The sequence below is a fragment of the Oncorhynchus nerka genome, linkage group LG8, assembly GCF_034236695.1.
Source record: "Oncorhynchus nerka isolate Pitt River linkage group LG8, Oner_Uvic_2.0, whole genome shotgun sequence".
Taxonomy (NCBI): Eukaryota; Metazoa; Chordata; class Actinopteri; order Salmoniformes; family Salmonidae; genus Oncorhynchus; species Oncorhynchus nerka.
This window is the reverse complement of record NC_088403.1, coordinates 31,285,452-31,308,405: the sequence shown is the minus strand read 5'-3', so window position 1 is coordinate 31,308,405 and position 22,954 is coordinate 31,285,452. Positions and strand designations below refer to the sequence as shown.

The window sequence follows — 22,954 nt, the reverse complement described above, 5'->3', positions numbered from 1 at the left end:
CACCTCCAACCCGCTCTTCAAATGCGTGCAAGCCAATCAGAGAGCGGCTCCGCTGGTCTCGCTGTCCTCTTCTACTGCCTCTGCCAGTACCAAAACGGTTCTCTTATCAAAGAAACGCATAACCAAAAAACTGCATTCAATCACCGCCTTTTACCATGGGAAGTGCTTGTTTTTCCTGGGACGTTTGTTTGTTTTTCGTCCTCATTAACACTTGTGAGGTGATGGGGAATGTTGGACTCGCAGGTAAAGAGCTCTCATTCTCTCTTAATAATTTTGACACATATTTTTAAGATAGGCTAGTGCTGCCTATATTTTTTTTCCTGTTAATGGTTTATTGAACTGTTAAACCAGTGTATGACAGCGTAGAATAGGTGAAATGTAGTAGATTTCTTTAATGCACAGGCTAACGTAGATTATATTCATTTTAATTGGAGAGTAATTTGTGGACTGAGATTACAGTTGAGATAGTTGAGATAACATGTTCATTTGAGAAACACTTGGTTGAGGATGGATAATTTGAACAGCATGGAAAGGAGAAATAGCTGAACACCGATTTTGCACAACAACAGTGAATGAAATATATACATTTGAAGCCAAATCTAGCAATTATTAATAGCCTTTGAAATGGTGACGTGATATGCGCGCGAAATAAATCAGAGGCTGCAAAAACGTTTACATTTGGCCTTGCGGAGCTGAACCATTATCACCCATTTTTGACTGACAATAAAAGACGGCGTGTTAGTCCATTTTTTTGACAATATTACTCTAAACACTATTTCAAGTTTAGTATTTGTTTCTCCTTATTGAATTCCCATTTCTGAATGTTAAACAACTGAGAAGAGTCAACAAGAAATGAGGTCCGTCGATTGATATCTATCTGAATGTTTTACCCGTCGTAGATCAATCTGTCAAGTAGGTCCTGGACTGGTTTTAATTGTGTGAATAAAAATATGACTAGGCATCTTTTCACCCCCCTCTGCTTGAAAGAATCCCTCCTATGAGCTGATACATAGCATATTTCCCGGATCAGTTGCCTGCTCAGAGGTATCCATATGGACGTGGGTTGGAAAGGTGGCCTTCGCGGTCCCTAGAGGAGTCTGTCCCAACCTGCTTATCGACGACCTTTCAGTGGATAGTGGCGCACATTGTCTCCCTCCCACTATGGATGAGCGAGAAGTCAATATTGGGACGGGCACTGAAGCACCGGAGAGGGCTTTATTTAACTATTAGTCAACGATATTTCATAATAATAGTCCCATGGTGAACCTGCAATAACAGTTTCCTGCCTTATCTCTCTCTATTCACTGTCAACAACTCAGTGAGACCTGGCAGTTGAACTATCAAGTCCAGGTTTTACAGGCTATATTCCGCTGCCTACTCCTATATCACTTTATTTTTCATTTCTACTGGCACTCACATGGGAGCAAATAAATCAGTCATCCACTTGATAAAAAAGATTTATTGTAATGGCATTTTATTGTTTCTTCATTGCATTTCGTTGAGCTGGGCAGGGGGCAAGACAGGAGACAGGGTAGCTGCTTCTCAGTTCAAGATACAGCACTAGAGAGAGAAAGGGTACAGAATTTTGGATAGATACAACTTTCTCTCTTACACTTGTGCTCTCTCTCTCTCTCTCTCTCTCTCTTTTTTTTCTCTGTCTGTGAATGAGCTGTAATTAGCCTGCTTGAGGCCCCTGGATTCAGCCCCCAGATGTGACTCTATAACATTGACTTGATCAATTAGGGTTCCATGTTGTCACTCAGTATTCCATAGGCATCCACTAAGCCCTGATACACTAGTGTACCTCTCGGCTAATGGTATTTGATTCATATAAATTATTATTGGTTTTGTTTTCTTTAGTGTTATCCCAGAGAACCTACCGGTATCATTTATAGAGTTAAGAAACCTCACCCTCCATCCACTATGTCCCTCCCTGACAGTTTATTGTCTTATACGAGGAGCTTTACATTTTGGACGTTTGCCATCTTAAAGTAAATATTTCCAGCCTGTATATATCTGGATGGAGCTGCATTTGGCCAAGAGGACTGAGCTTTCCCTGAGAGAGCGGGGTTAAAACATTCGATGGAGGTTGTACAAAACCCATTCACCTCTCACCAAAATCATCACTATTTTATAGACTTAGTCCTATTGATGAGTCCTTAGAGACCAGTGGTTTACAGTTGTCCCTTGTGTCATTTCTCTAGAAGCCGATGAATGCTCTGAAGGCACGGATGACTGTCACATTGATGCCCTCTGCCAGAATAGCCCCAAATCCTTCAACTGCATCTGCAAGCCGGGATACAAGGGAGACGGCAAGCAGTGTGAAGGTGAGTTTCACTACATTGTCTTATTATGACTTCAATGTGATATTACTCCCCTCTATATTACTTAATTCACCCCCCTTCCGCCACACCGATCCAAATCATCATCCTCAATCACCCAACACCCCTGTCCTCTCCGCACTTCATTCCACCCGCCCCCTATTGCTCTCTGACAGGCTTAGCAGTAATGGCAGGTTATACAGCTGTTTCACAGGAACACCCCCATTCCTCTCCCCCCCTCTCTCCCCTCCTCTCCCCCTTCCCGACTCCAGTCCCTCCGCCAGTGCTCTTAATTAACTGGGAGGAAGTGGACTGAGGGCTGGTGTGAGGGTGAGAGGGGGCAGCACCTGGCTGTGCGTTCACACCTCCACTTATTTCTGCCTCAAATCACACCACAGCTGGAGCTAGAGTTAGCTTAGCGCACAGCACACACTCCCTCCCAACGCTAGCCTGTCTAGCCATACAAATGCAATCGAAACACATCTATGCACGCACACGCAAACGCCAGCTCAGCTTATAGGCTACCACGGCAAATAGCGTGGACACAAAACGATACATTAGTCATATTGGGCCCTAGCCAGGATAGGAGAGCAAGAGAGGATTGTGGTGATGACGGGCCCTTTTCTATAGGGGTTTTCACTGCCTCTATGTGCAGGCCTTTTCAAGTGTCTCCTGTTTGTTTAAGTATTTGTGTGTATGTCAGTGAGTTATATCCAACACTTTCTGCTGTTTGCTCAGCTGTGTACCAGTCTCCCTCGCCTGAAACACATGAACACACACACACACACATGCACACACACACACACACACACACACACACACACACACACAGAGAGAGAGAGAGAGAGAGAGTGTGCAGGTATTATGTTTGAGGAACTCACCTGAATATTGCCCATTCAGAGATTCTATACCGCTCATTTGGTCATCCTGGGTAGAACACAATGAGATGATCCTGTGTCATTGTTGGATTAGCTCACTTATCAAATGCCTCAGGCTGTGTGAGTCGGTCTTCCTACATATGACTATATAATCCCCTACCTGGCTCGGAGAGAGGGAGTAAGGGAGATTGACTATTATTTCCACCATTTTGTGTCTGCTGATTCTGTTGAGTGCAAGTCCATATTGGCAGCAATGCGGTCTACTTGATATAGCTCTGTCTCGATTTGCCCCCAGTCTAATTCTATTGGCCGCCCTCCGCCATTGGACGTAAACTATGACATTGGAGAGACGTTCTGGAATGGCTAGAAATGCCTGTACTAAAAGTTGATATTGAACCAGGCAGCTCTGCAACATGTTGGATTATCTTCAGTCAGAAACACAATGGTCCTAGACCAGATTGAGCTGCCCAGAATAATATATTAGATGATGTCCATAGAGAGTAAACTACAGAAGGTTGAGTCTTTTTAGGGATATGTTCCTCCTACCGTGAAACAGCTGTCTGAGCAGAGGGCTGACCTGTCTGTCTGTCTGTGTGTACAGATTTATTGTGCTTATGAATGTTTTTTTGTTTTTTATTGAATATTTGGATGGGAATATATTTGTCCCGATTGTTGATTGAATTGTGTGTGTGCACGTGTTACACAGATGGAGAAACGGATGACGTATGCATATGCCTCAGTATCTGAAATCCAATGTGTCCTGTCCTGTCCTCCTGTCCCATACTGAAACAGCACAATTAATGCCCCGATCACACATATCCAATGGAACACTGTGTTTGCCTTTAAAAAAAAAAACTTTATTTAACAAGTCAGTTAAGAACAAATTCTTATTTACAATGACAGCCTAGTGGGGAACAGTGTCCAGAGGCAGAACGACACATTTTTACCCTGTCAACTCAGGGATTTGATCCGGCAACCTTTCGATTACTGGCCCAACACTCTAACCACTAGGCTACCTGCCACCCCGATGCCTTGCAGCGCTGCGTTGCAGAGGCAGATGCAGTGGGTTCGGTGTGGCGCATATGTTGGATTGATCGAACGCATGTGTCAAACTGTATGCGTAGACGGCTTGACAGAAATGGTAGCAGGAAGTGAATGTTGAACTTTTGTTGCACACACATCCAGATGATGCTGCGTACCCGTTTTGTGCAAAGACGCTGTCGGTGGGACCGAGGCGTAAGGTCCAGTGAATGGGTGACAGAATGAAGACGGATGGTGGATGTGAGTTGACCCCTGACCTCTGTGATTAGATAGGGGCTGTGTAATTGGCCGGCTATGTTTCCCATCAGCAGACATTACCCCGGTGATGCAGAGGACAGAGTCATTAGGACGAGCAGAGAGCTGCTCTCGCTCGCTCTCTCTCTCTCTCTCTCTCTCTCTCTCTCTCTCTCTCTCTCTCTCTCTCTCTCTCTCTCTCTCTCTCTCCATCTCTCTCTCTCTCTCTCTCTCTCTCTCTCTCTCTCTCTCTCTCTCTCCATCTCTCTCTCTCTCTCTCTCTCTCTCTCTCTCTCTCTCTCTCTCAATCTGCTGTCTCTCTACTTCCTGTGAAATGACTATGCCTCAGGATGGAAGACAGAGAGGCTACACTCTATCAGAGAGGGACCCAGTAGTCTGCAGCTGATAACTCAACATTCCAGTAGAATTTACGGTAACACTTCATGCGTTATTACGTGTTATAAGCATGAGCGTTTATGTCCTATTATAAGGCATTTATTGAATGATATAGACTATTGCAGGTTACCTGTAATTAACCACAAAATTGTATTTGAATCATAATTGTTCCTATCAGATTATGGTGCTTCTCTCGAGGCAGACCCTTTTCTTTTCTCTAAAGCTGCTCCTCAGAATGCTGCTCTCTCTCGCCTCTGAAATCTGATCTTGCGTTTATGAATGCCGCTCTCTGTAGATTTTTCCATGGGCTGATATTGCTGGCTCGTTATGGAAAAATGTGAACTTTGGGCCCTGCGCTGTCAACCCGAAGAATGAGACAATGTGAAAGAGCATAAACCGTTATGCATAGTACAAGGTCATATCACTCTGTCCTCGCAATGCTGGACGAAGTGGTTTCAGGCGGCATCAACTGCACATCCATGATGATCACAGTTGTGCTGATCTAGAAAGTTGCTACTATATATCTACAGTATAGATGTCACGCCCTGACCTTAGAGAGACGTTTTATTTCTCTATTTGGTTAGGGTCAGGGTGTGATGTGGGGTGGGCATTCTATGTTTTGTTTTCTATGTTTCTTTGTTTCTATGTTTTGGCCGGGTATGGTTCTCAATCAGGGACAGCTGTCTATCGTTGTCTCTGATTGGGAATCATACTTAGGTAGCCCTTTTTCCCTCCTTTGATTGTGGGTAGTTGATTTTTTTTAGTGGCACTATAGTCCTGTAAGCTTCACGGTTGTGTCTTCGTTTGTTGGCAACATTTTAAATGAAAGGAAAATGTACACTCACCACGCTGCACTTTGGTCTACTTCTTTCGACGGCCGTGACAATAGCACCTATGTGTCCCTACTGTTGTTAGTGCTTTGGAGACGTTTTAATTCCAAGGAAACTGCTACAAATGAGAACTGGTTTCAGAGAAACTGGTTTCCGAAAATCATTCTTATTTTGCCACAGGAATTGTATTTATTGATGTACTCAGCAAGAACTACGCTTTCAGTGACAGTGTGAAAGAAAATGACTATTACTGTTTTCCTGCCTATCAGTTCAGTGTGGATTAAAATAGGCCCATGCTGTTCTCTGAGTAGGCCTATAACTCAACAGTCACGTGGTTCTCTGCTCATCAGTAGCAGCCAGTAGTAGATTATTCCAACAATCCACAGAGAGGAGTCGACTGGGCTGGTTGCCACGGGGCTGTCAGGGTCCTGTGAAAGCCTGTCCATGTTTGCTCAGCATTTGTCACTTACTGACTAATTGATTGGTTTTCATTGGTCTTGTCCCTGGCACTCATCCTCTCCTCCTTTTCAAAAACGAGTTTCAGCACTACAGCCTTTGCTTTTCTCTTCCCATGTCCTCTACAGTCAAACAGTTGACTTTACTCTGTAGAACATCTAGGCTACCATTTCCTGGTGATGCTGAAGATACTAACATGCGTTGTCACTCGACCTCTATCTGTGTTTGAGTGGCTGTGTGTGTGTGTCAGAGCTCAGCTGTGTAGTCGCGTGTGTGTGTGTGTGTGTCACCTGTATGCCTGGGTGGAGAGAACAGCAGCAGTAGCCGATTCAGGCATAGAGACAGATAGAGACTGAGCCATGAGTCTGCTCTCCCAGCAGCAGCAACAATTACCTGACCTGCTTTACAGAGGGAGGGAGGGAGGGAGGGAGGGAGGGAGGGGAGGGAGGGAGGGAGGGAAGGAAGGGGGAGGGGAAAAACATAAATATATTTGGAAAGACAGATGCATAGATGCAACTGGGAGAAAATGGATGGTGGGTGAAGGAGGTAAGGACACAGAGAAAGAGGGCGGGAGAGAGTGAGATATTGCGGGCGGGAGGCTCTGTGGGAGAGGTGGCAGACAATTACTAGGCCGTTGTCTGCCCAGTGTCTACTACTCCGTCACTGCTCAGGATCTCTCCTCACTGGCTCGCTGCTTCACACACACACACACACACACACACACACACACACACACACACACACACACACACACACACACACACACACACACACACACACACACATTTGGAAGAGCAGGTCAGACTCGGCTCCAGTAGGCTGGGGCTTAATATAGCTATAGCTCTGTAGAAAAGAGTGTGAGAGCAGACTCACATATACACTCACAGAGCTGACAGAACAAGAGATGAGAGGTGTTATTGCTGCAATGCCATACAGCTCATATACCCATAAGCTGTACATGCACAGGCCTCAACACCTGAGACACACACACATTCGCGTGCACGCACGCACTTATACAAGCATGCACACACACACACACACACACACACACACACACACACACACATACACACACACACACACACACATACACACTTTTTCAATCTTGTTTCTTCAGTCTTGGAACGGGCATCAGAACAGAAATTCACTGCCACAAAGTCTTGGCCTTGACTGGGCACAAAGCATGGGCTCTCAGCCCTCTGCTCATATGAGTGTCTGTGGTTTGTTGGTGTTTGGATGTCAGTAATGGGGACATTTTCTTCTTTCTGTCCTGAGGATCTTTGTACTAGCCTTGATAATGAACCGTGACGCACTACAGGTTCAGAAATAATATTTGGATTATTTCTGGTTTTGTGCCGTCATTCGACCTCTTGGGTAAATACACATGTTTTTTTTTCCAGAGAAGTTGAGGGATAGGTAGCTAGAGAGGTTGCGATATTCTGAGGTTCAGAGAATTCGGTTGATACCCAGTCTCCTTTACTTTGGTATTGGCTGCTGTGTCCCAAATGGCACCCCATTCCCTGTGGTCAAAAGCAGTAAACCAAATAGGGAGTACTGTAGGGTGTCAATTGGGATGGTGGAATCATCTGACCTATAGAAACCTTACTCAGCAATTCAGTCAGGTACAATTAAACAGCCCCGAAAAGTAAAACAACCCCAAGAATTTGAGAGATCTCCTTTTTCCGCTCAGGGAATTACACAATCCACTGTAGTGAAGTGTCCCTCCTCCACATGCTGTTGCAGTTATAATTGGAAATCTCCCTTCACTGAGCTAAGGACTTTCTCCTGTGGACACACTTCTCTGGACCAGTCCAACTGAAACATCAAGGGGACAGCAGGGGCACGCTCCTTTCCATTCCCCCTTCTCTTTCCTTCCTCTTCTTCCCCTCTCTCCTTCCTCACCTCTCTCCCCTTCTTCATCCATCTCAAGGGGCATGTTTCTCCGCTCTCTTGGGGCACGGGCCCGTCAGCGAAGGTGCCTAATTCACTTGATGAGATGTTGAGTGTCAACATTTCCCCCCTCACAATTAGGAAACATGCGGCGCGTGTCCAAGAAGCGGAAGCAGCGAGCAGCCCGGTTCAGAAGCTGTCGGGGTCGCCGCTGTCAGATGTCAACAACAGCTCCAGCGCAGGAAGAGATCACTGCTGGAGGCTAACTAGGCACAGGGCATGGCTCCATGTCCATCATCCCTCCTCGGCCCCAGACCCTAGCCCCATGCCACAGGACATTTGTGAACCCTGACCCTACCCCCTCCTGATACCTGCCCTGATCTCTAGTGCTCTCTAACCCTGCTTCCCTATGTAAAACCACACCTGCCTTGTCTTGTCTTGCCAGGCTGGCCTGATCCAGCCTCACTTCTCACGAGGTGCAAATTAATGACTGGAAGCTTTTCATTTATCCCTAATTATCTTTACTCTCTTTCTTTCTTTCTTTCTTTCTTTCTTTCTTTCTTTCTTTCTTTCTTTCTTTCTTTCTTTCTTTCTTTCTTTCTTTCTTTCTTTCTTTCTTTCTTTCTTTCTTTCTTTCTTTCTTTCTTTCTTTCTTTCTTTCTTTCTTTCTTTCTTTCTTTCTTTCTTTCTTTCTTTCTTTCTTTCTTTCTTTCTTTCTTTCTTTCTTTCGTTCTCTCTCTCTTTCTCCTTCCCACTGGGCAAAAATCTACGTTTCCACATAATTTCTACCAACAAATTCAATGTGATGATGTTGAATCAATGTGGAAAACTGATTGGATTTGAAAAAAGTAATCAATGTAAGGGAATTTAGTAAAAAATGTTTTTTTTACCAAACTTTCAACCTAAATCCAATGACATGGTGAGATATTTTGTTGATTTCACGTTGAATTCACATTAGTTGACAACTCAACCAAATGCAAATTAAAACTAGATGTTGAACTGTCCTCTGCGCCCCCAGTGGTTTCTTTCTCTCTCTCACTTTCACCTTTTTCCCACCTCATTTCTCTCTCTTCTCTCTCTCTCTCTCTCTCTCTCTCTCTCTCTCTCTCTCTCTCTCTCTCTCTCTCTCTCTCTCACTCTCTCACTCTCTTTGTATGCCTCTCTCCTTTTTTGGGCTGTTGTTTGATGAAGAAAAAACAGAAGACATTATGCAAGCCATCCTCATGACTAACTCTGCTCAGTTCCCTCTGCCTATCAAAAACAGGGTTGTTGTGTTCAAAAGTGGTTGCTGGAGACACACACAGGTGTACAGTGCATTTGGAAAGTATTCAGACGCCTTGACTTTTTCCACATTTTATTACCTTACAGCCTTATTCTAAAATTGATTAATTAAACCATTTTCCTCATCAATCTACACACAATACCTCATAATGACAAAGCGAAAATAGAAAAACCTTATTTACATAAGTATTCAGACCCTCAATGGAGTCTCATACCCTTTTCTATGAGACTCCATTGATTATCCTTGAGTTGTTTCTACAACTTGATTGGTGTCCACCTGTGGTAAATTAATTTGATTGGACATGATTTGGAAAGGCACAAACCTGCCTACAGTTGAAGTCGGAAGTTTACATACACTACAGTTGGAATCATTAAAACTCGTTTTTCAACCACTCCACAAATTTCTTGTTAACAAACTGTTGTTTTGGCAAGTCTGTTTGGAATACTTTGTGCATGACACAAGTCATTTTTCCATCAATTGTTTACAGACATATTATTTAACTTATAATTCACTGTATCACAATTCCAGTGGGTCAGAAGTACATACACTAAGTTGACTGTGCCTTTAAACAGCTTGGAAAATAAAAAAAATGATGTCATGGCTTTAGAAGATTCTGATAGGCTAATTGACATAATTTGAGTCAATTGGAGGTGTACCTGTGAATGTATTTCAAGGCCTAACTTCAAACTCACTGCCTCTTTGCTTAACATCATGGGAAAATCAAAAGAAATCAGCCAAGACCGCAGAACATATTTTGTAGACCTCTACAAGTCTGGTTCATCCTTGGGAGCAATTTCCAAATGCCTGAAGGTACCACGTCCATCTGTACAAATAGTAGTATGCAAGTATAAACACCATGGGAACACGCAGTCGTTGTACCGCTCAAGAATGAGACGTGTTCTGTCTTCTAGAGATGAATGTACTTTGGTGCGAAAAGTGCAAATCAATCCCAGAACAACAGCAAAGGACCTTGTGAAGATGCTGGAGGAAACAGATACAAAAGTATCTATATCCACAGTAAAACGAGTCCTATACTGACATATCCTGAAAGGCCACTCAGCAAGGAAGAAGCCACTGCTCCAAAATCGCCATAAAAAAAGCCAGACCACAGTTTGCAACTGCACATGGGGACAAAGATCATACTTTTTGGAGAAATGTCCTCTGGCCTGATGAAACAAAAATATAACTATTTGGCCATAATGACCATCGTTATGTTTGGAGGAAAAAGGGGGAGGCTTGCAAGCAGAAGAACACCATCCCAACCGTGAAGCACGGGGGTAGCAGTATCATGTTGTGGGGGTGCTTTGCTGCAAGAGGGACTGGTGCACTTCACAAAATAGCTGGCATCATGAGGGAGGAAAATTATGTGGATATATTGAAGCTACATCTCTAGCCATCAGTCAGGAAGTTGAAGCTTGGTTGCAAATGGGTCTTCCAAATGGACAATGACCCCAAGCATACTTCCCAAGTTGTGGCAAAATGGCTTAAGGACAACAAAGTCAAGGTATTGGAGTGGCCATCACAAAGCCCTGACCTCAATCCTATAGAAAATTTGTGGGCAGAACTGAAAAAGTGTTTGCGAGCAAGGAGGCCTACAAACCTGACTCAATTACACCAGCTCTGTCAGGAGGAATGGGACAAAATTCACCCAACTTATTGTGGGAAGCTTGTGGAAGGCTACCTGAAACGTTTGACCCAAGTTAAACAATTTAAAGGCAATGCTACCAAATACTAAATGAGTGTGTGTAAACTTCTGACCCACTGGGAATGTGATGAAAGAAATAAAAGCTGAAATAAATCATTCTCCCTACTATTATTCTAACATTTCACAATCTTAAAATAAAGTGGTGATCCTAACTGACCTAAGACAGGGAATTTTTACTATGATTAAATGTCAGGAATTGTGAAAAACTGAGTTTAAATGTATTTGGCTAAGGTGTATGTACATTTCCGACTTCAACTGTATATAAGGTCCCACAGTTGACAGTGCATGTCAGAGCAAATACCAAACCATCAGGTCGAAGGAATTGCCCGTAGAGTTCCGAGACAGGATTGTGTCAAGGCACAGATATGGGGAAGGCCCAGCAAAACACAGTGGCCTCCATCATTCTTAATTGGAAGAAATTTGGCACCACCAAGACTCTTCCTAGAGCTGGCCACCCAACCAAACTGAGCAATCGGGGGAGAAGGGCCTTGGTCTTGGAGGTGACCAAGAACCCAATGGTCACTCTGACAGAGCTCCAGAGTTCCTCTGTGAGATGGGAGAACCTTCCAGAAGGACAACCATCTCTGCAGCACTCCACCAACCAGGCCTTTATAGTAGCTTTAGACAGACGGAAGCCACTCCTCAATAAAAGGCACGTGACAGCCCGCTTGGAGTTTGCCAAAAGTTACCTAAAAAGGACTCTCAGACCATGAGAAACAAGATTCTCTGGTCTGATGAAACCAATATTGAACTCTTTAGCATGAATGCCAAACCTCTGCACCATCCCTACGGTGAAGCATGGTGGTGGCAGCATCATGGTATGGGGTGTCGTGTCTTTGGCTATGCCGGACTAAGTGATATGACATGCTATTCTATAAAATAATTTCTCCGTAATTAATATTACCTGATTGAGCTAATCATGTAAATGTAATTAACAAGAGAGTCAGGGCACCACGAAATAACATTTATAGAGCTGTTATCTTCCGAATAAACTCTTAAAGACCTAGTAATATTTTACATCAATAGCAGTCAATATTAATCGTCACCTTAATTCAGTCTCATCTGAAAGTTGTAAATTCTTGGTTATCTTCACGAACCCTGACTAACAAGTTGAATCAGCAATACAAAATTGGGTTTAATTATTTGTTTACTAAATACCTAACTAATCACACAGAATTACACATACACATAATTAATCATAACTTGATTACAAATTACGTCATAAAGGAAAACATCCCTAGCGGGCAGAACAGATATGACAGCTTGTTACACAAAAGAAAAGGGGCTGGGTTTGAGTGAAAGAGCAGGAAGACTGAGGAACAAAGGGCAATTGGATACGTTGTAGTAACGTCGTTGGGTGATAGACTGGAAATCGAGGGAAAGATGAACGGCGCAAAGTACAGAGAGATCTTTGATGAAAACCTGCTCCAGAGTCCTGAGGACCTCATATTGGGGCGACAGTTCTCCTTCCAGCAGGACAACAACCCTAAGCACACAGCCAAGACAACGCAGAAGTGGCTTTGGGAGAAGTCTCTGAATGTCCTTGAGTGGTCCAGCCAGAGCCCGGAATTTAACTTATTTGAATTATTGAATTAATTTATCTAAAATCCTGGTTTTGTTTTAGCATTTTGGGATATTGTGTGTAGATTGATGAGGGAATCAAATGATTTAATCAATTTCAGAATAAGGCTGTAAGGTAATACTTTCTGAATGAACTGTATCTACCTGCTATTTCTCCTGTCTATACATCCTCCTCCACGTCTTCTCTCTAGTACAAAGACTGATGTTCCTCTGATTCTCCTGTATTTCCACACCTCTGCTTTCCATTGGAGGGTCTCAGGGTGCTATGCAGAGCATGTAAAGGGGTGCCTTGGCATCACGTCTGCTGGTGCAGGGAGAGGCGTTCGTCCAAACACTCCGACAAAAACAGTCATTACCCAGCAGCCCTCTCATTTCAGCGCTCCCTAATTGGTTTCATATGCCTCTGGGATGAGCCACTGATGACTGGGACCAGTTTGTGTACACCAGCCAGGGCCCAGTCTCTGTCTTTAAAGTGCAGAAAGGCCATACCGTTCTTTTGTTCGTGTGGGAAAGAGAGTCGAAAACAAACAGTGGATTAGAATGCATGTTAGGCCAGTGTAATTGCCTGCTCTGTAAACATGGCAGGTGCCAGAGCATCTCTAAAGGAAAGAATGTCTGTCCCAGTTATTTATTTAACTTTTATCTTGATTGGTTTTAACTGACTGGAATGCCTCAGGAAAAACACTTTTAGATCAGATTTCTTCTCTATTTCAAGCATTTCGACCAAGATGTGTTGGCGGTGTCTATTCTATATTGTAGATCCGTTTTTCAACTTAAAAGTAGATTAGGCTAAGCTTCTATTGTAGATATACAGAAACATCAAAATAGCTTTTAACCAAGACACTGTGTGTTCTATCCTGATGACAATGAGCTGTCTGGTGGGTGAGAGGTCTGCGTGAGCAGACCGACAGTGGAATATTTCAGTGTGTTGGCGTTGTACCGGTGGTGTGCTGTGCAGTGTCCAGGGCTGTGTCCCGAATGGCACCCTATTCCCTATACAGTGCACTGCTTTTGACCAGAGCCCTAAAGGGAAAAGGGTGCTATTTGGGACGCAGCCCCCAGGACTGGGTTCTGTCCAGTCCACGGGATGTAGGAGGTGGAGAGAGACTAGAGAGACTAGTGCTAAAATCTGTTTGTGGCTGACAGAACCAGAACTAACATAGCCCACCTTGCGATTGGCAGAGACAGGACAGTGTGTGTGTGTGTGTGTGTGTGTGTGTGCACGTGTGTGTGTGTGTGTGTGTGCACGTGTGTGTGTGTGTGTGCACATGTGTGTGTGTGTGTGTGTGTGTGTGCACATGTGTGTGTGTGTGTGTGTGTGCACGTGTGTGTGTGTGTGTGTGTGCACGTGTGTGTGTGTGTGTGTGTGCACATGTGTGTGTGTGTGTGTGTGTGCACGTGTGTGTGTGTGTGTGTATGCGTGCGCGCGTGCGTGCGTGTGTGTGTGTGTGTGTGTGTGGGACACAGACAGGCTACTAATGTTGTGTGCCAGTGTCTGAGACAGACAGAATAGGTAAAGGGAATAGGAAACAAATAGAGGGAGAGAGAGAAAGAGAGTGGGAAGAAAGAACAGAGAAAGAAGTGAGATAGAAGAGTGCGAGAAAGGTACTTTAGAGAGGGGGAGAAACAAGAGAAAAGGTGAAAGGGATGCACAGACAGAAAGACAGACAGACTGAGGGAGTGAGAGTCGGCGTCTTGGCCAGGTTGGCGAGTGAGACAGAGACAGAGGGAGTAATACAGGAGTTGAACACTAACCAGATACCTGCTCGGGCCCATCTGGAGTGGAGGAGGACGATAGACGGAGAGAAGGAGAGGATTTGGGGTTGGGGTCTGGCCATCGGTCTGCTTGCCTCCCCTGGCGTTCACACGGAGGGGGGACTGTTTGTTTTAGTGGCTCAGTCTGCATGGCAACCACTTGTGAGTGGCTCCTGTGAAAGACTCCTCCGCTGGCTCAGCATGAAGGGGGAACATAGTCAACGAATAAACATGGCGAGACACTCTCCGTATGCCCCTCTGGACTCTTGTACCCCCAAACACCCCAGTCTTATCCCTAGTATGTATGCAGTCACCATAAGCTGTACCGGTGGACTGCCTTTTATCTCCAACCCTGACCTCTGACCTCTACACTCTCCATATGCCCCTCCTTTTGTACCCCAACACCCATCTCAATGACGCTCCATACTGTTCATCTCTGTCCCCCAATCCCCTACCATCCATTCTACCTTTCCACCTTCCTCTCTTTCCATCCATTTGTTCAGTGGTGACAGTAATTCCTCTCCACCCTTCTCATTGGTCTTCTATGACTCTCCGTTTCAGACATGGACGAGTGTGAGAATGAGTACAACGGAGGCTGTGTCCACGAGTGTATCAACATCCCGGGCAACTACAGGTGCACCTGCTACGACGGATTCATGTTGGCCCACGACGGACACAACTGTCTGGGTGAGTGTGCAGTCCTCCTGAACCCCCTTTTAAACTCAAAGTGCAACCTATCCAAGTCTGTCATTTATGTTTGTATGAGACTGTGCTATCTTCTGGATCTTTCCCTGTGTGTGTGTGTGTGTGTGTGTGTGTGTGTGTGTGTGTGTGTGCATGTACTGTGCACTCTATCTGCTACGAGGTTTGTCTGTCTGGCTCTCAGCTCCCTTCGTTCTCCAGAGAGTGTCTCTGTCATCGTTTTGGGGGACATTTTATCCTCATTTCATTCTTTGGGTTTTGTTTTGGGAGGGCGCTCAGGGTTGAAGAGTTCTTCTCTTCCTCAGCTAGATATCTCCAACCGATATCTGTCTGGGGCATCTGCAATGTGCACTAGCGGACAGATCCAGTTCATTTAGTCTCGGCCTTCTCTTATTGACTTAGTGTCAGGCAGACAAATGTGTTTCTGCTCCTCCTGCAACATGCCGGTTCTGCTTGGATGTGCTTAGACACATTTCGTCTTTTCGCTCCCCGCCCCGCTGATTGACGCAAGCAAAATCAAAATGTGTAGTTTGGATGCCCTTGCCCGCAACCCAAACATATTTGGTGGGACATGTTTTGGCATTTGTAGGCATTATGTCTGATTCTGGGAAGCCAGGGAGGGAGGGAGGGAGGAGGAGGGGGGAGAGGAACATGCCATTAGGTGTAGTCAGGAATGTCTGAGTTAGATTCTCCTGGGGACGTTTCAGGACTATGACGTTACAGTGTGAGTCTCACGTGATTTACTTTAGGACCGCTGATTGGGTCTGACTGAGAGACGAGTCCTGGGTCGTGTTCAGTAGGCACTGAACAAAAAACTCTTGGAAACGGAACAAATAGGTCGTTATCAATAAAACCTAATGATATGGTACAGGGCGTTTCGATTTGCCTGACGGAGCGCAAGGAGACCCCCCCCCAGCTCCACTAAAAGCATTGACAACTGCCTTCCGTTTTCAAGGGACTGTTAAATAAATGTGAACTATTTGGTTGTAATATCAACCACACCTCTTGAAGGCCGCAGTTAGATCATTTCTGATTATGCACGCTTTTCATGATCGCTTTTTTATTGGCCACCATTCATTGGATATTCGAGGGACATCAAATGAAAGTGAACCATACCTGCCGGGTACGAGTGGTTTAGGTTCATTTCCCCATCCTTTGTGGGCTCTACATGTCAAGAAGCAGAGGGCGCATTTGCCGTTGTACTGTGAGCTGATAATGTTTACTTTGCAAGCAACCGGTGGAAACGTTGTACAGTTGGCATAAACATCGTCGTACATGATTGCTGCTGACAGACATGATAGGCTACAGTGATTGATGGACCAAGTCAAATTGGCTAACTAGCTAATAACAGATCACGTCAACATGGCCTGTTAACGAGCTAAACTTCAGGGGACAAACTAGATGGCTATATTTGCTCGTCGTCTAAGAGGTGACGACAGTAGTCAGACTGACAGCTTGACCAGGGCGAGGCCTTGCCGATGTTTAAGATTCTTTCCAAAAGCCTAATCTCTGATGAAGCAAACTAAATGACACGTTTGCTAGCTAGCTAGCTACATGCCAAATGGGTATGCTACGGCCGCCGTCACGTATCTGAAAATACATGATCGGCACGTAGTTGTCAACGGTTTTAGCAGAGCTGGGGGTCTTCTTGCCCCCCCCCAGCAGCTAAATCAAACGCTCTGCACATAATTGTGACGTTTTATTGATAGCGACCTGTAGAATGTGTGTTCTTATTGGACAACTTCAGGCAATACTTCCACTATTTCTAAACCTTCCCTCCTGTGTATGGCCCACTGAACATACACATGGATGGGATGTATTTGTACATGGTCCTCTCTGGTCTAGTCTGAGTACATGGTCCTCTCTGGTCTAGTCTGAGTACATGGTCCTCTCTGGTCTAGTCTGAGTACATGGTCCTCTCTGGTCTAGTCTGAGTTTGACCTCACTGACTCTCATCTTGGACACAAACAGACCTCTGTCCTCATTCAGTTCGCCCAGATGCTGATGAATCTTCAGTGATGACGAGCTTTTCTGTTCCCGCCCCAAGTTCCCCTGCAAACCCCCTCCCCCCACACCCCCCAACGCCATAAACATAAACTACCTTGTTTTCAGCAGCAAGTCAGAGAGGACAGAGGTCACCAGAGAAGGGCACTCCCATTCCCCCTAACCCTAACCCACCTTCTGTTAGGACCAGGACAACACTGGAGTCTCCACAGCAATGGGATTGTAATTATTCCGAACTCTTAAACATGTCACTTTAATGTTACCCCTGTTGTTATTCTATTGACTTCCCAGAATTCAACTTGGCATGTCAAATGTTTATGTTACCGGTTGCAAATGGACAAAGGAAGGAAAAATGTCAGAGGGAAAATGAACAACTTAAGCTCCCCTCTTATTTAGGTTCAAGGATGAAATTCAATGCTTGAAATCTGCCCGTTTTTTATGTTTAGCAAGGCGGGATTGAGACACGGGGGGAGTTGCGTGAAACCTGTTTGATAGCTAGCTAATGTTTTGGTGTTGTTTTCTCTAATTTGGGTGTGCCTGTCTGTCTGACTGTGTATGTGTTTTAAGTGCCTGCAGCTGTTGTGTTGTCGGTGGCTGGTGGCAGAGGACTCGTTGGATTGTGTGTGTTGTGGTGAACTAAAGAAAATTAACACGAGGGAGAGAGATTTACGGCATGTGTCTGTGGCCACTTGGAAGGAATCAATGGGCCACATGCCGGCTATGTGTCAGCAGACCTGGGTTCAACTACTATTCAAACTCTTTGAAATACTTTCAGCGTTTGTTCTCGTCTGCCTGGAGTGCCAGATGGATAAGGTTTGCACCTTGGCGACTATTCTATGGATTCCATTGCGCCGGGCAAGATCAATCAAGCCCAGCGAATGTATTTGAAGTTAAATAATGTGCTATTTGAACCCAGGTCTTTGTGTCGGAGTGGTTATAGAGGGTTCTCCAGTCGTCACACTGCCACTCCACAGCTGAGTGGAGGAAATTGGCCACATGTCTGTTAAAAAGTCATTAACCAGACTATGCTGATAAGACGTAGCTTTAATAAACAGACACTAATTAGCTGTGGATGGAGAGTTCAAAGGGAGGGATCGGAAAGCAGTCAAGAGAGAAATCAGACATTTCCCACCAGGCACACATGGGTTGAATCAATGTCTTTTCCATGTCATTTCAACAAAATGAACGTTGAACCGACGTGGAATAGACGTTGAATTGACATCTGTGCCCAGTGGGTTATGACTACACTTAATCACTATCAAACATTTATGATGCAACTTAATCATGATCAGTCATTTAAATAATGAAAAGTACAATGACAAGTGATTTTGTAGCTTTTATTTCATATTCATTTCTTGGTTCCATACCTAATTCTCTCTCTCTTTATCTCTCTTTCGCTCTCTCTCTCTTTCGTTCTCTCTCTCTTTCGCTCTCTCTCTCTCTTTCGCTCTCTCTCTCTTTCGCTCTCTCTCTCTTTCGCTCTCTCTCTCTTTCGCTCTCTCTTTCGCTCTCTCTCTTTCGCTCTCTCTCTCTTTTGCTCTCTCTCTCTTTCGCTCTCTCTCTCTCTCTCTCTCTCTCTCTCTCTCTCTCTCTCCTCCGCCTCCTCCTCCTCTCCCTCTGTATTCTCTTGGTTATCTTGGCGGTGGATGTGAATTGGAGGCTGTCCAAGCCATTCCCCCTGAGGCGATGGACTTGCTCTCTATTTGACATCTTTATTGCGGAATGTCTCAAATACAACACAGAATGATGATGGGGATGAGAACAGAGTCAGGACCGCCAAGGGCCAGCGCACACCGCTCAGAGTCCTCCGCTGCTTCCAGGAGCTTCCTCGCTTTCTCTCTCTCTCTCTCTCTCTATCCAACCGTTCTTTTCTTCCCTGTCTGTCTGTCTGTCTGTCTGTCTGTCTGTCTGTCTGTCTGTCTGTCTGTCTGTCTGTCTGTCTGTCTGTCTGTCTGTCTGTCTGTCTGTCTGTCTGTCTTCGTCCTCTCTTCTTCACCTCTTCTATCCTTTTCATCTCTCAATTTTCCCCTCCATCTGTCATCGCTTTCTCTTTCTCTTTTCTTTCTGTCTCTCATTCTGTCAGCGGTCAGTATAGTTCTCCTTGACAGAGCACCGAGGTGGCGAATCACTCAACATCAGTGGGAGCCATTAGGTGTGGCTCCGGGAATGGCGTCACTTCTCCACAACTTGTTGCCCAATCCCAAGTCTTTTAGTGAATTGCTTTCATTCAGGAAGAGTCTATCAGCAGCTCTTCAGCGCTCTGCCTCCCGTCTCACTTTGTCTCTGAGATCATCGGTTAACTTGTTTTTATGCCGAGGCCTGCCTGGTTTGACACACAATGACTAGAGCTAAGGTCGCTGTCTCCTTAAAAAATGTTATTTCGTGAAAACTTCACCCTCATCGGAGGTCATGACCTGGCTTTGTCATAGGCTCACAGCTTCCCAGCCAGTCCAGCACCCCCCCGCTCTGCCTGCGTTGCCATGTGTTGCCATGACGTGGTATGAGGCAGACAGCAGCTCGGTAACAAATGTCACAGGAGTATTAGAGGAGCATCATTGCCACCAAGATATCTGATGGATGGATCTGGCACAGTCAGGTTGGAGGGAGAAACGTGGACGGGGTCATTGGGGTGGGCTCTGCGTGTGGCGATTTTGAGGGTACAGTTGTGGCCACTAAAAAGCTTGCTCTCTAGCAGTGATAGTTTGCCACAGAAACCTGTACTGCTGTCATTTGTGTGCCCACAACTGTATTTCAGTTGGGTAGAGGTACGGAGTGATACTCAGGGTAGTCTGAAGAGTTACAAAAGCTCACGCATAATTAGCGGTATGCGGGTACAAACTGCCTTTATATGGGCATTTGTATTTTATTTATTTTACTAGGCAAGTCAATTAAGAACACATTCTTATTTACAATGACAGCCTACCTGGGAACAGGGGTAGAACGACAGATTTTTACCTCATTCGGATGGGATTCGATCCAGCAACCTTTCGATTACCGGCACAATGCTCTAACCACTAGGCTACCTGCCACCCCGTATCAGGGTTTACGGTAATTATATGTGTGTAGTTATATAATAGGGTTTTACCATTTGGCTGTATTTCTTAGGCTGAGGGGTGGCGGTGTGGTAGAGGTGCTGTACTGGAGTCCAGGATGTTTATTTGAGGTGTGATCACTGGTAGAGGTAGAGAGGCTCAGGGAGGTACTATTTGGGGTCTGGTGATCTATATTTGAGGCGTGAAGATATACAGTGTTGAGTTCCTGCGTATTGACTCATGGATATTTTAACATCACCACCTTTCGTGTTTACCCCTCATCACCAACTCTCTGAGATACAGGTGACTGACAAAATAATGGAAACACTTGAGTAAACGAGGGATACAAAGTATATTGGAAGCAGCTGCTTTCACACAGGTGCGGTTTCTGAGTTAATTAACATCCCATCATGCTTTATTAGGGTCATTTAAACATGCTGGGCAGGCCATTATGTTGGCTACCTGAGAGTGGCCACTTAATGGTTTGATGAGCATGAAAACGACACACCACGGCCGTCTCAGTCACCAGATCTCAACCCAATTGAACACTGGATTTATGGAGCAGCGCCTGAGACAGCGTTTTCACCGCCGTCAACGAAACACCAAATGATAGAATTTCGTGAGGAAGAATGGCGCCGAATCTCTCCAAAAGAGTTCCAGACACTTGTAGAATCTATGACAAGGTGCATTGAAGCAGTTCTGGCTCGTGGCGGCCTAACGCCCTATTAAGACACTTTATGTTGGGGTTTCCTTTACTTTGGCAGTTACCTGTACACAAATAGTATCATGTGCGACACATAGGCATGATATAGGAACAACTATATAATGATTATGCGTAGCTGACACACATCGTCAACCCACAGTTTGCGGGGCCAAGCCGTGGTTTCCCCATGACTGTGTATGGACATCTATCATCGACCAATCACAATCTGTCCACTTCAATGGTAGGACTCATCAGTAACAACATTAGAGTTTCTTATAAAGTCTCTCCCAGTCATAAGAACCCTTTCACTCAATGCCATGTGAATGTATGGTTAGTCTGGGAACAACGGCAGACAGTTAACACAGTCGCAGACAAAGTGCGTCTCTAGGGACTTGTCACAGCCTGACACATATGGCAGCATGGGTTGAAGTAGCTGGGATTTTGGGTTGGAGGTCCTGTTAATTAGTCTCGTGTGTTCCGTGACTTTTTAAATTTTTATTTATTTCACCTTTATTTAACCAGGTAAGCAAGTTGAGAACAAGTTCTCATTTACAATTGCGACCTGGCCAAGATAAAGCAAAGCAGTTCGACACATACAACGACACAGAGTTACACATGGAGTAAAACAAACATACAGTCAATAATACAGTAAAAAAAACAAGTCTATATACAATGTGAGCAAATTAGGTGAGAAGGGAGGTAAAGGCAAAAAAGGCCATGGTGGCAAAGTAAATACAATATAGCAAGTAAAACACTGGAATGGTAGTTTTGCAAGGGAAGAATGTGCAAAGTAGAAATAAAAATAATGGGGTGCAAAGGAGCAAAATAAATAAATAAATTAAATACAGTTGGGAAAGAGGTAGTTGTTTGGGCTAAATTATAGGTGGGCTATGTACAGGTGCAGTAATCTGTAAGATGCTCTGACAGTTGGTGCTTAAAGCTAGTGAGGGAGATAAGTGTTTCCAATTTAAGAGATTTTTGTAGTTTGTTCCAGTCATTGGCAGCAGAGAACTGGAAGGAGAGGCGGCCAAAGAAAGAATTGGTTTTGGGGGTGACTAGAGAGATATACCTGCTGGAGCGTGTGCTACAGGTGGGAGATGCTATGGTGACCAGCGAGCTGAGATAAGGGGGACTTTACCTAGCAGGGTCTTGTAGATGACATGGAGCCAGTGGGTTTGGCGACGAGTATGAAGCGAGGGCCAGCCAACGAGAGCGTACAGGTCGCAATGGTGGGTAGTATATGGGGCTTTGGTGACAAAACGGATTGCACTGTGATAGACTGCATCCAATTTGTTGAGTAGGGTATTGGAGGCTATTTTGTAAATGACATCGCCAAAGTCGAGGATTGGTAGGATGGTCAATTTTACAAGGGTATGTTTGGCAGCATGAGTGAAGGATGCTTTGTTGCGAAATAGGAAGCCAATTCTAGATTTAACTTTGGATTGGAGATGTTTGATATGGGTCTGGAAGGAGAGTTTACAGTCTAACCAGACACCTAAGTATTTGTAGTTGTCCACGTATTCTAAGTCAGAGCCGTCCAGAGTAGTGATGTTGGACAGGCGGGTAGGTGCAGGTAGCGATCGGTTGAAGAGCATGCATTTAGTTTTACTTGTATTTAAGAGCAATTGGAGGCCACGGAAGGAGAGTTGTATGGCATTGAAGCTTGCCTGGAGGGTTGTTAACACAGTGTCCAAAGAAGGGCCGGAAGTATACAGAATGGTGTCGTCTGCGTAGAGGTCGATCAGAGATTCACCAGCAGCAAGAGCGACCTCATTGATGTATACAGAGAAGAGAGTCGGTCCATGAATTGAACCCTGTGGCACCCCCATAGAGACTGCCAGAGGTCCGGACAGCAGACCCTCCGATTTGACACACTGAACTCTATCAGAGAAGTAGTTGGTGAACCAGGCGAGGCAATCATTTGAGAAACCAAGGCTGTCGAGTCTGCCGATGAGGATGTGGTGGTTGACAGAGTCGAAAGCCTTGGCCAGATCAATGAATACGGCTGCACAGTAATGTTTCTTATCGATGGCGGTTAAGATATCGTTTAGGACCTTGAGCGTGGCTGAGGTGCACCCATGACCAGCTCTGAAACCAGATTGCATAGCAGAGAAGGTATGGTGAGATTCGAAATGGTCGGTAAT

General features: G+C 44.9%; 1 protein-coding gene across 7 annotated transcripts in view; it reads left to right on the top strand.

Moving 5' to 3' along the window:
• Positions 1-98: 98 nt before the first annotated feature.
• The window catches only part of LOC115133129 (signal peptide, CUB and EGF-like domain-containing protein 1), a 160,949-nt gene continuing 138,093 nt past the window's right edge, over positions 99-22,954 (top strand). For all 7 annotated transcript variants that reach the window (XM_029666047.2, XM_029666046.2, XM_029666044.2 and 4 more), the window contains exons 1-3: positions 99-243; positions 2,205-2,327; positions 14,931-15,056. In XM_029666047.2, coding sequence (XP_029521907.1) covers positions 156-243; positions 2,205-2,327; positions 14,931-15,056 — 337 coding nt within the window. In that variant the 5' untranslated portion in view covers positions 99-155. The remainder of the gene's footprint in view (positions 244-2,204; positions 2,328-14,930; positions 15,057-22,954) is intronic.